Below are 15846 nucleotides of genomic sequence, written 5' to 3' on the forward strand. Positions count from 1 at the left end.
AAAGCGGTGCATCTGGTGTAAATAATTAACTAATAAGATTAGAAAACTTATATCGTCATATTTTTGTGTCATCGCAACAACGACTAGGATGATGAACGTAGTCAGCGTTTTGACGAGATCACGGTAGCTGCTCCTCGCTTTTGCCGAGATCGCGTACTTGCTGAGAACAAAGCATGTGATTGCTATTATCTGAGAAGCCGAGCTTAACGGCTGGTTGCAATCTCCACTTTCGCAGAAAGAGTTATGACGAGGAGAAAATGTTGACGTTGGGGCTCAGGCCAGTAAAACTTCGAAAAAAAAGAACTCAAGTCGCCAGTAAGCTGTCCTTGACGGTGCTTGAAAGCGTCATCATCTCGATCTCACATGTTGCCCATCGTGTTACAGAAATCAGACTCATGGCTGCCACAGTCAGTGATTTTGAAGTAGATACTAGGGCGAGAAGAATTGTTTCAAGACGAAACTGATGTTGTGTTCCGTTGTGAGAGCCACTGATGACTTAAAATGAAAGGGATAATGCCGTGCCTCATATTTTTATTCTTGAACATAAGAAGAATCACACTCTTCTCAACAACAGTTGCCGACTATATCAGGCTCCATGATCTGATCCAACGTTCTTGGGGTGTCACAGCAGAAGAGTAAACTCCAGTCGAAATGTCTCAGCGTCTCCTGAATCAGGTCTTCTTCTCTAGTGACAAATCTGAAGAAAGGCCAGAACTTGATGATGCCTTGATCCCGCAGAGAATCTCGTATGTGCAATAAAAACAAGAAGAAGCTGACCGCTGAAGTGGTTGTCAATGCGGAATAGACGGCGAGATGATAAGGAGCTTGGGCTCTTTGAAACCAAGATTAGATCAAACGTCCTCGGCATAGTGATTTAAACCACACGAACCAACTAATTTGTGGGGCTTTAACTTTGGTGGGTCTTTCATAAGAAAGCTTCTTCCTTTATCTCATCAGCTTAAGAACCAACCCACAACCGCCTCTGTTTCCCTCGCCAGAGAACGACGACAGTAACGTCTTGAGAGCTTTGTCTGAATGGTACAGCTACTGCAGGAGAAGCTTTGTCCATCGATGGAACACACCGTGATCTCTCTGGCAAAGATTCAAATCAGAAAGCAATGAGCTTAGCTAGCACCAGATGTGCTTCTCCGTTTTGCGCCGACATGGTGGTTGTGGTGAACTCTTGTCGGGGGAGAAAAGCTTGTGCCAATTATGGCAAGCTTGTCTCGGGAGCTTGCTAGCTAAGCTCATTGATGAAGCTTGAGCCAAGTCTGCAACAAGATGACGAGGTGATTGACTCCAGATCGCTCTTTTCTTCTTCTCTTCTCTGTTATCAGCCCGTTCTCAGTGTTGGTCAGCTCCTCTCTCGCTCTGTCTCTTCTTGGGAAGATGATGAAACATGGGTTTCTTGTTAACCGGTTCTTATCTCGAGAGCTTGAGTTGATTTCGTCTCTGCTTGTGCCAAGATCGAATCATGGCCGTCATCATCTTTGTTCTCGCTCCGAGTCACGAAGAAGGGTGAGAAGCACGGTAGCTTCTGATAAGCATCAATCGCCATATCTCATCTCTGATTTGATTTGTGGGTCGAAAGGTTGAACTTTTTCGAGAGGAAGAACGGATTAGCGGTTGCAATCTCTCTTTCTATAACTTTATTTTTTTGTAGAAACAAACGTCAATGATCATAGATTTCGATTTTCCCAAGTTTGACATGTTTGAAAGATAGTTTTCGTTGATCTCCTCTTTCTAGCGCCAACTGTTTGATATAAAAACGGTGTGTTTGTCGGATTTATACAATAAAGAATTTAATAAATAGATTCCTTAGATTCTGAGAATTAGGAGAAATCTTGAAAGAATCAAATGAAAAGTGAACATCAAAAAGTTTATTGATCAAAGATTGTATTACAAGAATGATTTCTAGTATAAAGTAAATTTAAGAATCTATATACTATTTGTAAGACGTGTTCTAGGTCTAAAATGAAAGAAATGAAAATCTTTCGAAATAAGGAGATAGCTATTTATTTTTACTAGAAGAAATCTAGGACTTCATAATAAAATGAATATAATTTATTGTCTAATGGGCTTTGAGAACGTAAATCCACCCAATAAACACTATATAATTAAATGGAATTGACAATATGCAAAGAAGCGACAGAAAAATATGCAGAAAATATATGCGAAAATGACTTTCATCTAAATTTCGGTTTTTTCTTGAGACACCTGGCACACAGTTTAAATAGATCATAGTGGTAGTGGTAGTGGTAGTGGATGCGATAGAGATTTACATTCTTTTTTAAGAACCACCTATTATGCTGTCAATACGTAAATCAGTGATTGTACAAAACACTAAAATAATACTCGCTGGCGTTCCTCGTACATTCAGGTTAGGCATAGCGTCAAATGAAAAAAATCGGGGATTATACAAGGATTTTTAAGGTTTTTTTTTTTTGAGATTTACGAGGAATGTCTTGATCCCACTTATGTGGTTCAGACTAGCCACGGGTAGGTTTAAAGCCTTTGGCGAGGAGTTACCTCAGACCACGTGTTGTTTTCCTCGGGCCGAAAAATCCATGTGAAAGTCTTGGTGGCCAACGGGAATCGAACCCGGGACCGTATTGGGACCGAAGCTCTCTCAAGTACCACTAGGCTAACCCCGTTGGTTAGGATTTTTAAGGTTATTATGCTATCTCGGATTTTTAAGGTTATTATGCTATCTCGGTTATATATATAGTACATTTGTAAGGAGGTAAAATAAAGATTACACAGCGTACCAGTGAAGGCTTAGGTCGGGAAAAGCAATTTTCGCATGTTTTTCGATGTTTAAGTTTTTAATGAAAGGTAGTTTCGTCTTTAACATATCGTCTTCCTCTTATGATTTTTAAGGTTTCTGCAATTTTATGCACGACGCATTATATATCATTTTTCATCAATTTGTTTTTGCTGTTTTCATGTAAATTTTATGACATTTATGTATATTATTCGATTTATAGGCTGAAATGAATAAGAAAAAGGTTTTTTAGAGACACTACAAGAAAAACTAAAATCAGCTACAATTTTTTTTTATGGCTATTAACTCCTGTTCTAAAACGCCGCCGCCCTGACCGGCTTTGCGGCGATTCAACGCTACGCGGCTCCCGGACGTGGCGAATTTCTCCAACTCGGCGAATTAGGCGGAATGGCACAAAAAATCTTTGTTTTTCTTGTTCTTAAGTTCAAAATCGATTGGTATATAAGCAATTAACAAGTTCAAAGAGTTAATCATGATTAAAACGCAAAAATAATGAAGGTTACAAGAATAAAATCCATGGCGGTTACGTAAAAACTTGCAGAGCCCTAAATAACTTAAGAGGAAGACGGCAAGATAATTACAAAAATTCCATTCATTAACTTAAAAATAAATAAAAATAAAATAAAGCTAGGGATGTCTCGAAACCGGGTTGTTATGGAATAGGAATAAGGCCGTTGCCACCACACTACGCTAATTTCGTTGTTACTAACTACACAATCTACCATTTATATATATATATATTAATAAAATAAAATATTATTTAAAACTAGGCTCCGATTATTCTCCGAATTTTTTCATTATGCGCTAGGCCCAACCCGAGCGTACGGATAACGCCTAGCGTTGTTTCGAAGAGGGGTATTAACTGATTTTTGTGGCTATTTGATCGATAGCTACAAAAAGTCACCGAAATAATTCGTTGACTATATAGGCGTGGCTATCAAGTATCAACAATGCCTTGCTATTTGCTGTCATTCCACTGCATAAGCTTTGATTGGTAGAACATTATGAAGGCTTTAGAACCATTTAGATAAACATTTACTAAATACTAATGCTCTTTAAATGCTTTCTGACCAATGCTCTCATATGAAGGCTTTAGAAGAGCATTTGCATTTATAATTTATAAAATTAAGGAAAATATATAATTAATTCATTTATTTAATTTAATAATATCATAAAATTATTTTTATATCCAGAAAATAAAATTTTGATTTCCAAAGTTAATTTACAATAAAAATATTTCTTTTACATAGTATTTCACATATAAAATTTAATTTAATTTAATTTATTTTAAATTTGAAAAAATATTTTAAAAAATAGATATTTTAATTATAAAATTTATTTTTAAATAATATTTTCGATAAAAACGTATTTATAAAATTATTAAATAAAATAAATTAATTATATATCTTTTTAATTTTATATGTTAATATATATATTAGAAGTATATTCATTAAAAATAAATATATTATATACTAATTTTTATAATAATTTTAAATATCATACTCATACTGCTCTACCAATCATCATATTAAACAGTTTAGCAAAAACATATAGCTCTTGCAGTATACTGCTACTACTAATGTTAATGCTCTACCAATCAAGGTCATAGTTACAAACGATATTTGTAGCTAATATGTACGATTAGCTACAAATTATATTCGCAACTATTTCGGCCACAAAAAAGTAACATTCCAAACTGTGGCTAATATATAATTGTTCAAAATATGGAAAATATAACAAAACAAAAAAAAAAAATATATATAATTATAAAATGGGTTTACAAAATTAAATTTATTTACCAATGAAAATTTGGTTTGTAAACTAAATTTGGTTTGTATGTGTTACTAAAAACAAGAATTTGGTTTATAAACTAAAATTGGTTTACAAATTACATCTGGTTTACTAAAAAAAACTAAACCAAATAAAAAAAAAAGAACCTAAACCTAATACAAAATTGTCTATCTTCTACCCATCCTCACCGCCGCTTCTTCGCTTGGACCTGACGGCAACAGCGACCACCACCGCTACGACTGCGACCACCACCACTGCATTGCGATTGCAAAGAGGAGACTGACTATCACGCTTCTACAACGGATTCTCTTAAGCATGTATCATCGTCTCAGGTTGAATCGATTTCTTAAGCCAGATTCAGAGCAGATTGTGAAGGTCAACAAGCCCCACAACGCGAGATGGCTTGAATCTGAGAGGCATCGCGAGACCGAGAGAGAGAGAGATAGCAAATGATTCGCGCTTCGACACAGGGTTCATCGACGAATAATCTTATTTATCAACGGCTCTGGATGAGAAGCACCAGCTGTTTTAGTAGATAAAGCATTGTATTGAGACGATGGTTCTTAGTTTTGTTGGGGGGGGGAAGGGGCAGGAATCTCATGAATCAATCTTCCAAGGACCCATGTTATAGAACGTGGATATTTTCTATCTTTATTTAATTAGGATAGTAGGTAAAAGACCATTAAATTAAACAATAAGAAAATTCAGTTATTTACAAGTTATACCTAGTTGTACTGAAATTCAATCCGATCTAATTCAAACTGCGATCCAAACGAAAACCGAAGGAAACCCAGACCGATTCCCCATTCCGGGTTAATGAAACCCTAATTTTAATTTGGGATTTAACGAAATCAAATCGTATTCCCGTTGAAAAAAATAATTCTATTTCTCTCCTCTCTTCCCTTTCTTGGTCGAAGAAGTCGATTTGAGTGAGAATCGATAGAATTAAAAGAAATGATGGAGATGCCGGATGAGGGGTCGCAAGGGGGACAAGCAACGGCGACGGAGACAGATGGTGTAATCTCGGAGCCGATAAGTGTCCTCGTTGGAGCTGCGGTGGCAGTTACATCTGGAGAGGAGAATGACAATGAGGATGATGTCCATGAGGATTAGGGTTCGGAAAGTGTAGTGGAAGGAGTTAAAGATGGGGACGAGAAGGAGGAGGACGCCGACGAGGTAACAAATAGGAGAATTCCTAAATTAGGATTGGATTTTGAATCCTAGTTTTGTTTGAATTGGTCTTGGTGAACTAGAAATAGGAATTATGGTGATGATGTGTAGAACCTGGAAATTATGGTATAACTATACGTAATACTAGTACCACTCGGTGAAACATTGAGAATTTGGTAAAATTAGTAATAGGTAGGTATACTAGAGAATACTATAGTAACTTTGGGAAAACTATTTGGTATTACTGGTATAACTAACGTAGAACTAAATGTAATTTGCAGCATTTTGAGCCCATCGAAGCAATCAGAGAAGTGTGGTTCATTGTCGACGGTGTTCCCATACGTTTGTGAAGGAAGCCGGAGTTGTTTCCTGTTTTGTTGATGTTTCATGTCTGATTGTTTTGCAAAACTCTATGCTTCTCGGTTAGTAGAAGTTTGAAACTATAATTTTCTTGATGTTACCATTACAATTACAGTTACAATTTCAATTTCAAACTCATTTTCGGGATGTTGCAAATTCATGTTATCGTGAACCACAAAATAAAGAAACGAAAGTTTGGAATTTTACAAGTCTTAGACAACCACAAAATAAAGACTTGTAAGCCTATCCGCCGAAGCAAAGAAACATAAAACAAATAGGATTGAAGCTCTAAGTTCCGACAATGCAAAACACTTAAACAAGTTCTGACAATCCAAAACATTTAAAGATAGAATTCTTCAAACTTTCTAACAATCTCATCTTCATTTTCGTCATCCACTGTCTCTTTGTTCTCGAAATTGCTTTTCATTTCTGAGATGGCTTGAGTTAACTGCTCAATCACTCTAGCCTTCTCCCAGATCTCATCACGGGCGTCAAGCAAAGCTTGTTTTTGCCAAGCTGTACCGTCCTCTTCATCAAACCAAGAGAAGTAATTGCATCCATTGGGAAAACGCGGACAGCCATAAAAGCGTCGACCTGGGTTTCTGTCAGTCCAACCTTGTGTTATACTCGCCGGGAAGCCACAAATACAGAATATCCGACCCGAATTTCGCCTCCTCGTCGACGATCCCGAAGCCACTTCCATTTTCACTTTCTCCATCTTCATTTTTTGTGGTTCCATCTTCACTTTTTGTATCTGAGAAGAAGAGAAGAGAGGGAGGGAGAGGAACGGAGGGAAGAGATCGAAAGGTGACAAGAGAGAAGTGAAGGGAAGAGAAGGGAAGAGAAGAGGGAAGAGAAGAGAGATGTAATAGGTGGGGTCGGTAGATTCGGGAATTGGACCCCAGTTTGACTCACGAAATTGGAAGAGAGAGAGATGTGTTGTGTGGTTGAGATGAGAACAAGTGTTTGGATAAGATATTTGAAACAGATGTTTAAGCGGCAAAAAAAATTTCATTTCCCTCCAGAAATTTGATCTTAGTTATACCGAAGATACTGGTGTGTTTTTAGTTATACCGAAGTTTTAGTTATACCGAAGATAATGAATACCAGTTCCAACCAACAACCATGATCCAGAGTGAAGGTACTTTCGTTGTTGTGTAGTTAGAGAGAGAGAGAGAGTGTGTGTGTTTCGGAGGAGAGAGAGACTGATAAGAAAAAGTGAAGGTACTGTCGATGTTGTGTGATGAGATTGGAGATAAAGAATTTTTTTTCCTTTTTTTATTGTTTAGTTGCCAAAACAATTTTCATTCCCCTCCTAATATTTGTTCTTAGTTATACATAGGATACTAGTGTTACGAAATTTGGTCATAGTTCTACTTTTGCTGGTTTCTAATTTAATTAGTGTTACTAATTTTTTTAATTTGTTTTTTTAGTTTTACTTTCGATTTTAGTACTTCAAAATGTAAGTTATATTGTTCTGTACAATAATATAGGCGTAATTGATATAACTCGAAAAATTCCTTTGTAAGAAGTTCTTCATTGAAAAGTGTGATTAAAATTACAAGGTTTCATAATGAATATATCACGAGTTTGAAGAAAATTTCAAAAACGTGATGACCGAGTTTTGTTAGAATTATAAATTATATTAGAGAAAACAAATGTAAAACTATCACAACCGAGATTTGATATAGATAATATTATGATAACCGAGTTTTGATATAGATAATACTAATCTCATTAGAAAATAAAGTAGATAACCAAGTTTTACGCAGTTTTCCGAAGCGTACAACACAAAATAAACAGATAACAGAGCTAAATGCATTACTCCTACATCCAAATAACTAACTTCTAACTCTTTTCTTTCCCTCCCGTGCGATGCAATCCGGAGGCATGATCTTCACCTCCTTGATGTAATCCGGTACATTCCAAGAAGACCTGTCGGGCACAACATAAAGTGTCTTGGAATATGCCATTGCCCACAGTTCCGACCAGTAGTATTCTGAGCACAGCTCATGGATATGAAGGCGCCTGCCAACGTTTGTAGTGAAATTTATGTAAGCAGCCAGTCCGTGCAGACAAGGAAACTTTTCATAATCCCACACCTTGCAAGTACAACCTTTCCCAACTAAGCTCGCCAAAAACATCTTTCCTTCAGTGTCGGTGATCTCATACTCAAACTCATAACTATCAAGCTCCCGCACACGTAGCTCAACCAGAGGCACCAGTTTGCTATCAATTGATCCAGCAACAGCATCCTTCTGATTTTGATTGAACCAATCAGAGATTTTCCCGATGATGTAATCCAGCATTGGTATTAAGTCCCACCTCGTTGCCTCTTTAAGCATGTTCTTCATTGATTCCACACTGTTGCTTGTATCCATGTTGTACCTGTCACGTGGAAAAAAAAAACTCTTGCCCATTTGTCATTTTCAGTATGTTCCTCAACATACTTGTAGGCTGAAGGATAGCTTATCTTAAATGAATCGTAAGCAGATTTGAAGTCAGCCTCCGTGTAATATCTGCCCAATTCCATGAATCTATGCCCGACTATATCTTTTTTGACGCTACAAGCATGCCCTTTCACATTTTCCTTCAAATGCCATAAACAATGACCATGGTGAGCCTGTGGAAACACGTTTGCTATAGCAGAGATGAGGATTCTATTTCTGTCACTCATGAAAACCAGTTCAGAAGAGTCTGGTATAACACTTTTAAGCATCTAAAAAAACCAAGTCCAACTATCATCATTCTCTCGATCTAATATTGCAAACGCAAGTGGATAAGCGTGACAATTAGGATCTTGTGCTTTTGCGAAGACTAGAACACCACCATATCCGTTCTTCAGCCATGTCACATCCACAACTATCACTTTTCTCATAACTGCAAACTCTTCAATGCAAGCTCCCAAGGCTACAAAGAGGTACTTGAATTTCGATCCCTCATCCAATTTCACACATGCCTTTGTTCCCGGATTCACTTGCTCTAACATGTACAAATAGTTATACATCATCTTGTAGCTCTCTTCTGGACTACCAGGTATATCACAACCTGCCAGATTCTTTCCGCGCAATGATCTCACGTGATTGCTCATTGTACCCTGCCAAAAAAAGGAATAAACACAAGAATCTACTACAATTATCCAAAGTTATACCATTTGTTCCTAGGTTTTTTTCAGTTATCTAAAGTTCTACCAGTTGTTCCTAGTTTTCCAGTTATACTCGTTATTCCGAGTTTTCCAGTTATCCTACAATTATCAGAAAAGTTGAATTAGGTTTCAGTTGAGTTGCCCCAGATCGATCTAGGTCTAATTCTACTGCCTATACACGGTTCCCCTATACACTCTCATTCCACCACCGAAATGAATTAGGTTACCTAATTTCAAACAAGACAATGTCGTTTTGATTCCTACTTCTAATCAGATCCCAATTAAAAAACCACTAAAAGCTATTCAAGCCAGAGAACACAACTCACCTGCAACTCGACTGGCCCAGACGAAGATTGAGAACCTGTGAGTGGAGGAGGAGCTGAGGGTTCCGGAGCTGAGCTGAGGGAGAAACGATAGGAAACCAGCGGATTCTGAAACCAAGAAGCGAAACCAACTGTGGGAAAAGAAAAGAGAAGGGGCCTGAGCTGAGGGTTTCGGGAGGAATTCTGTTTCTGGATTGAATTTCAATTAGGAATTTCCATTTTAATTATTTATTCATAATGATCAAACCGATCTGTTTCAACCAAACCACTTTACCCAACCAATCGAAGGAAAACCAAAATACCAAACCACTTTTAATTTTTTCAGATTTAATAATCTGAGGGCACTTTCGTTCATTCGCATTTAGTTAATGAGATAGGGGTATAGGAGATTCACAGACCCATAGGAGATTGATTCATGAGATCCAGGGGCACGCAAGCTTTTTCCCCGTTTTGTTGTTGTTTTCTCTTGTTGACGGAGATAAAAAGAGACAAAGGAGAATCAGATAAAGAGAAAGAAGAGTAGAAATAAAGCAGAAAAGCACAATCATTCGTGTCCATTAGATCATAACACAATCAATGGCTGATATTCATTTCAGAGTGATCCGTGCCTTTCTTTATTAACCAATCAGAATTCAGTTGCTTTTTCCATTGGGAACATAATTCAATTGTTTTTAATGTTGAATTAGGTGTTTTGCCCGCACATAATCATCTTACAAATACTTATTATTTTATGTCTTATTAATTTAAAAATCAGCATTATAAAACTCTAATTGGTGAACATGTTGAAGGAAAAAAATTATGGTGAATTCTTTGTTTCTCAAAATTTATACCAGATATGTTGAAATTTTAGTCAAATTATTGAAAGGTAGATCCCACTTTTTTCTTTTAAATTCCCCATGGAAGAATGAATTTATAAGAAAAAATTTCCCTATGCAATTTTGATAAGGAAAAAATTGAACAAAAATTCATATATTTTTTTATTTTTTCAATTTCTCAAATGAAATTTTATTTTTTATTTTGTTCATTTTTTTTATTCTTCCAGTGGTCACCAACTGAAGCTATAGTGTTTCACGAATTAGACTTAAACTGATTTAAAGTAAAAGCAAGAAAATTTGTTTTGAACTCAGTCACAAGTTAAGTTATTATTTATGATTTTAAATAGCTAAATAGAACATCAAATTATTTATATATGTCAAAAAACGTTCATAAAACTGTGTACTTATTATTGTGTTAAAAGTTTTAAAACACTCATCTATTTGAAATAGTTTATAAAATATCTTTATATTAATATTTTTGTTCGACAAATATTTAATTATAAACTGTTTTATATCTTAGTTTTTTAACTTTATAATAAAAAAATATTGTTTTCAGATAGCAACACAATATATATAAGAATTCTCTTAATTTTTAAATATATTTTCACAATTTTATTATATTAGTTTATAATTAATTATTTAATATAACATATAAATTTAATATTATTAAAATAAAATGTGTGTTTTATTATATATAAAATTCATTACGGGTTTTGTGAAAATTAATAAATACTCAGTTAAAAACTAATAATAAATCAATGACCTGTATAAAAGCTTAAAACCTAATAAAATATGACAAATAAGAAAATAAGAATTTTAATATAACATATATATTTAAATATTATTAAATCAAAATTCGTTTTTAATTATATATAAAATTTATTACAGATATTTTTTTAAATTAATAAATTAGTGATTCAGCTAAAAATTATTAATAAATCAATGACTAAGCTAAAACCTAATAAAAACCTTATCATGTTTTATTGAATGGGCAGCCGCGTAGACATATAGTTCCTCAAAGAGGTTTACGGCAGGGGGATCCATTATCCCCTTATCTATTTTTCATGTGTACTGAGGCTTTGATTGCAAATATTAAGAAGGCTGAAAGGAGTAATCAATTCACGGGAATGAAGGTTGCCAGAGCTTGCCTTTCGATTTCTCATATGTTGTTCGCGGACGATAGTCTTTTTTTCTTTAAGGCACAGAAGGAAGAATGTCACACTATCCTTAGGATTTTGAAGGAATATGAGGTGGTCTCGGTCCAACTGATTAATTTTCAGAAATCCTCGATTCAATTTGGACATAAGATTGAGGAGTCCACTAGACAAGAGTTGAGAGACATCCTAGGGATACAAAATTTAGGAGAGATGGGATCATATATGGGTCTGCCGGAGAGTCTTGGGGGATCCAAGATACAAGTTTTTGGATTTGTCCAGGACCGTTTGAATAATAGGGTGAATGGATGGACGTTCAAATTTTTTTCCAAAGATGGAAAGGAAGTAATCATTAAATCAGTAGTCACGGTTTTGCCTAACCATGTGATGTCGGTTTATCGGTTACCAAAGGCAACGGTGAAGAAATTGACGAGTGCGGTAACAAAATTTTGGTGGAGCCCGGGGGAAATACAAGGGGTATGCACTGGAAGTCATGGGACAAAGTATGTACAAATAAAGACGAAGGAGGTCTGGGTTTTAAGGACATAACGGATTTCAATACGGCTATGCTTGGAAAGCAATTGTGGAGGCTGATAGAGAAGCCTTCAACTCTTTTTGCTAGAGTTTTTAAAGGACGGTACTATAGGAATGCCTCACCGCTAGAACCGATCCGTTCATACTCCCCGTCGTATGGTTGGAGGAGTATTGTATCTGCTAGATCTCTGGTTAGCAAAGGACTAATCAAATGGGTGGGAATGGGGTCCTCTATCTCTGTATGGAGTGATCCATGGCTCCCAACCACTCGCCCGAGACCAGCAAAAAAAAAATCAACATGACACTTATCAGGACCTCACAGTGGACTCTTTGATAGATCCAATTTCACGAACTTGGAAGTCGCAAGTAATTCGGGATTTGGTGGATCCCCATGATGCTCAAATTATTGAAAGTATTCCTTTGAGTAAGACTCAGATGGTGGATAAGAATGGATGGCACTTCACATATAATGGGAAATATTCAGTTAAATCGGGATATCAGTTAGAACGGGTCTATCCGGACAAGGCAAAACCACCAGTGTTTTATGGTCCCACAGTGGATATTCTGAAAGCGTTCTGCTGGGAGGTGAGATGCCCTCCGAAGATTAAGCACTTTTTATGGCAAATGGTATCCGGATGTATAGCTGTTAAGAAGAATTTGCAAGCAAGAGGAATGAAGGGAGATATTTGTTGTGTTAGATGTGGAGCTGAGGAGGAATCAATAAACCATGTGTTTTTTGAGTGCCCTCCTGCGCGTCAGGTTTGAGCTTTGTCAAAGATACCGTCTAACCCAGCCTACTTCCCCACTAGTTCTCTATTTACGAATATGGATCATCTTTTCTGGAGGGTACTCCCGAAGATGGAAGATCATCAGTTTGCGTGGATATTATGGTATATTTGGAAAGGAAGGAATAATAAGTTTTTTAGTAATTTGGATATTGACCCAAGAGATATACTTGCGCTTGCAGAAACTGAATCAACACTTTGCACTGAGGCTCAGGTGATGAAGACTAAGCAGGTACCACAATAGACTAAGGTTTTGAATCGTCAGCCGCGGGTTGGTCGTTGGTACTTTATAGATGGTTCCTGGAAAGATAAAGAACCTTATTCAGGTCAAGGATGGTATAGCATACTCGAGGGCATTTAGGGATTGATGGGTGCAAGGAATTCTAGGGCATGTATTTCACCTTTTTATGCAGAGATGGAAGCACTGATATGGGCAATGGAATGTATGAGGAATTTACATCAGTTTCAGGTTACTTTTGCTACAGATTGTTCTCAATTGGTGAAGATGGTTTCGGAACCAGAGGAATGGCCAGCGTTTGAGAGTTATCTGCACGACATAAAGCTACTGAAAACACGTTTTACTAGCTCAGAGATTATTCATGTACACCGGACGGAAAATCAAAAGACGGATAGTCTAGCACGATGTGCCAGAAAACAATCTTCTTTCGTCGTTCACATGGATGCGGAGTTACCGGATTGGTTCGCAGAGTCTATATGAATCTGTTTGTTGATGACAAAAAAAATGACAAATAAACAAAATTGACTAAAATCATGGAAAACATGACAAATAAGCAAAATCAAAATAATTATATATCTAATTACATATTTTATAGTTATATTATTTAAATTAATAAATTATGGACTCAACTAAAAACTATTAATAAATTAATGACTCAGTTTAAACCTAATTAAAACATGACAAATAAGCAAAATTGGCTAAAATCATAGAAATCATAACAAATAAGCTAAATCGCTTCATAAATAATAGTATAAATTAACACGTCCCTTTAGGGTAAGGTTATATACTTAGATGTTATGTTTAATGTTTGAGAATTATTAAGGTTAAAAAATAGATGTGGAAACTCACCGAATTGAATCAACTTTAAAATCTAGTTTGGAGTTTTAGTATTATGTCTGGACTCTGGAGATAGGCTTTGAGGGTTAGGTTTAAGGTTTGTAATTAAGATTTGGGAAAATATATTACAAGTGTTGGATTTTCTTAACTTATAAATTTGATTTGCTTCTTTTTTTTTGAAATTTCTTATAAATGTTGGGTCGGACATATTATTTATATTTAGAGTTTATAAGTAAGGATTTAGATTTTAGAATAATAATCAAAGTCTTAGGGGGATGTATTCAATTTAACATTTGATGTGATTTGATTTTTAATGGGGTTTTAGATGATTTCAATAAGTTGCAGAGATTTAAGTGATTTTTGTTAAACTACTCTAGAATATCACCTAAAACTATGGGATTTGGGTTTTAATTTTTTTAACTAAGAAATCCTACCCAAACACCCTAAAATCACCTAAAAACTTTAAAAATCCACAACTTAAAATATTTTCAATAACAGTGGATTTCAGAGTACTTTAAGAAATGTCAAATTCAATAACAGTGGATTTTAAATGAGTTTTTAAAATTCATGTTTCAATAACAGTGGATTTGTCATTTTAATACAAATCACCTGAAACTCTCGGTTGAATACATCCCCCTTAGAGTATGGTTAATGGTTATGATCTAGATTTTAGAAAGTACTATTGTTGGTTAACTGTTAGATTATTTCAAAATTTGATACTAGCGTTGGATTTTCTTTTTGTCATATTAATTATTATTTATTTTCAAGAGTTTCTAAGTACATGTAAAAAATTAGGTTTAGGGCCTGATTACAGTTTATAGTTTGAAATTTTATTTCTTCAAAATCTAACCTAAACATAACATATAAATGTATATAGTATATATATACATATATGTCCAAAATCGAATACTGTTCATATTTATATTTAAGAGTTTAATTCATGATCTAGGATAAATGGCTTTAGGGTATGTTTAGGGTCCAGAGTAAGTTTAGGATTTATATATCTCCAAATAGCCACAAATTACATTGTGGCTATATACTTCAACAAATTATTTTGTGGTTAATAGTGGATTTTTTATGTCTACAAATTTTGGTTAATTATCCTCGAAAAACTATAAATATAGTTTGTAGCTAAATTAGCCACAAAAATCTACACGATAGCCACAACTTTTGCTTTTAAAATATTGTGGTAATTTTTGTAGCTATTTGTAGCTGTAAAACTCTAGCCACAAAGTTTGTGTGGCTAATTTGTGGTTATTTACGTTTTTTCTTTGCAGTGGATATTTGGCTGAATAACTCTAATTCGCCACGCTTGGTGGCCAAATTGCATTTCCCACGAGTTTCCAGTATTCGGTGGCGCATTTTTAAACATGGAATGATTGTATAAAGTGTCTAGATTATAGGAAAATATATAAAATATGCGTTTAACAATGACATTATCATTTTTTTATAGATCAATCATAGGAAAATGTATAATCGAAAGAACATTTTTTTTTCTCTTAGGGCTAGTTCTAAGGAAACAATTCTGATGTTGCTGATATCAAAATGAATCATCCTTATTCGGAATAATCTTTAAAAGGTAGATTTGAAAATTTTATAGTTTATATTTGGGGAGAGAGCCAATACACACAATCAAAATTTATAATGAAAAATCGTATTTTTTTGGGAAACCGGACTTTCTTCGAAGCCAATGACAAGTAATACACGATGCACTAAAATAAATACGTTGATAGGAAAACAAACTTTGAAAACCAATATATTCTAAATTTATGAAAAACCTTCTATAGAGAAAATCGCACATGACGTTTGTCTGGAAGTGAGATTACAACTGAAACCGAATAAGCAAAAGTAGCAAAATATATCTAACTTCGGTAGATAAACCATGAAAACCAATGTGAGTGGTAGCTCA

At 35.2% G+C, this 15846-nt stretch overlaps 2 protein-coding genes across 2 annotated transcripts; both read right to left on the reverse strand.

Moving 5' to 3' along the window:
• Positions 1-4626: 4626 nt before the first annotated feature.
• LOC106422087 lies at positions 4627-10061 on the reverse strand. The gene is made up of 3 exons (XM_013862920.3): positions 9973-10061; positions 9578-9705; positions 4627-9203 (listed from the first exon to the last, which is right to left on the reverse strand). Exons 1-3 carry the CDS (start codon positions 9989-9991, stop codon positions 8826-8828), a joined length of 525 nt encoding a protein of 174 aa, XP_013718374.3. The 5' UTR covers positions 9992-10061; the 3' UTR covers positions 4627-8825.
• On the reverse strand, positions 7948-8825 carry LOC111198259. The gene is made up of 2 exons (XM_022709364.1): positions 8557-8825; positions 7948-8494 (listed from the first exon to the last, which is right to left on the reverse strand). Exons 1-2 carry the CDS (start codon positions 8823-8825, stop codon positions 7948-7950), a joined length of 816 nt encoding a protein of 271 aa, XP_022565085.1.
• Positions 10062-15846: the final 5785 nt, after the last annotated feature.

Source organism: Brassica napus, chromosome C9 (assembly GCF_020379485.1).
Source record: "Brassica napus cultivar Da-Ae chromosome C9, Da-Ae, whole genome shotgun sequence".
NCBI lineage: Eukaryota > Viridiplantae > Streptophyta > Magnoliopsida > Brassicales > Brassicaceae > Brassica > Brassica napus.

Excerpts from the sequence above, each read along its gene's own strand:
- LOC111198259 (XM_022709364.1), bottom strand. The coding sequence starts at position 8,825 with ATGCTTAAAAGTGTTATACCAGACTCTTCTGAACTGGTTTTCATGAGT. Across the intron at positions 8,495-8,556 it reads AGCTATCCTTCAGCCTACAA|GTACAACATGGATACAAGCA; the intron begins GTATGTTGAGGA and ends TCCACGTGACAG.
- LOC106422087 (XM_013862920.3), bottom strand. Across the intron at positions 9,204-9,577 it reads CTGGGCCAGTCGAGTTGCAG|GGTACAATGAGCAATCACGT; the intron begins GTGAGTTGTGTT and ends TTTTTTTGGCAG.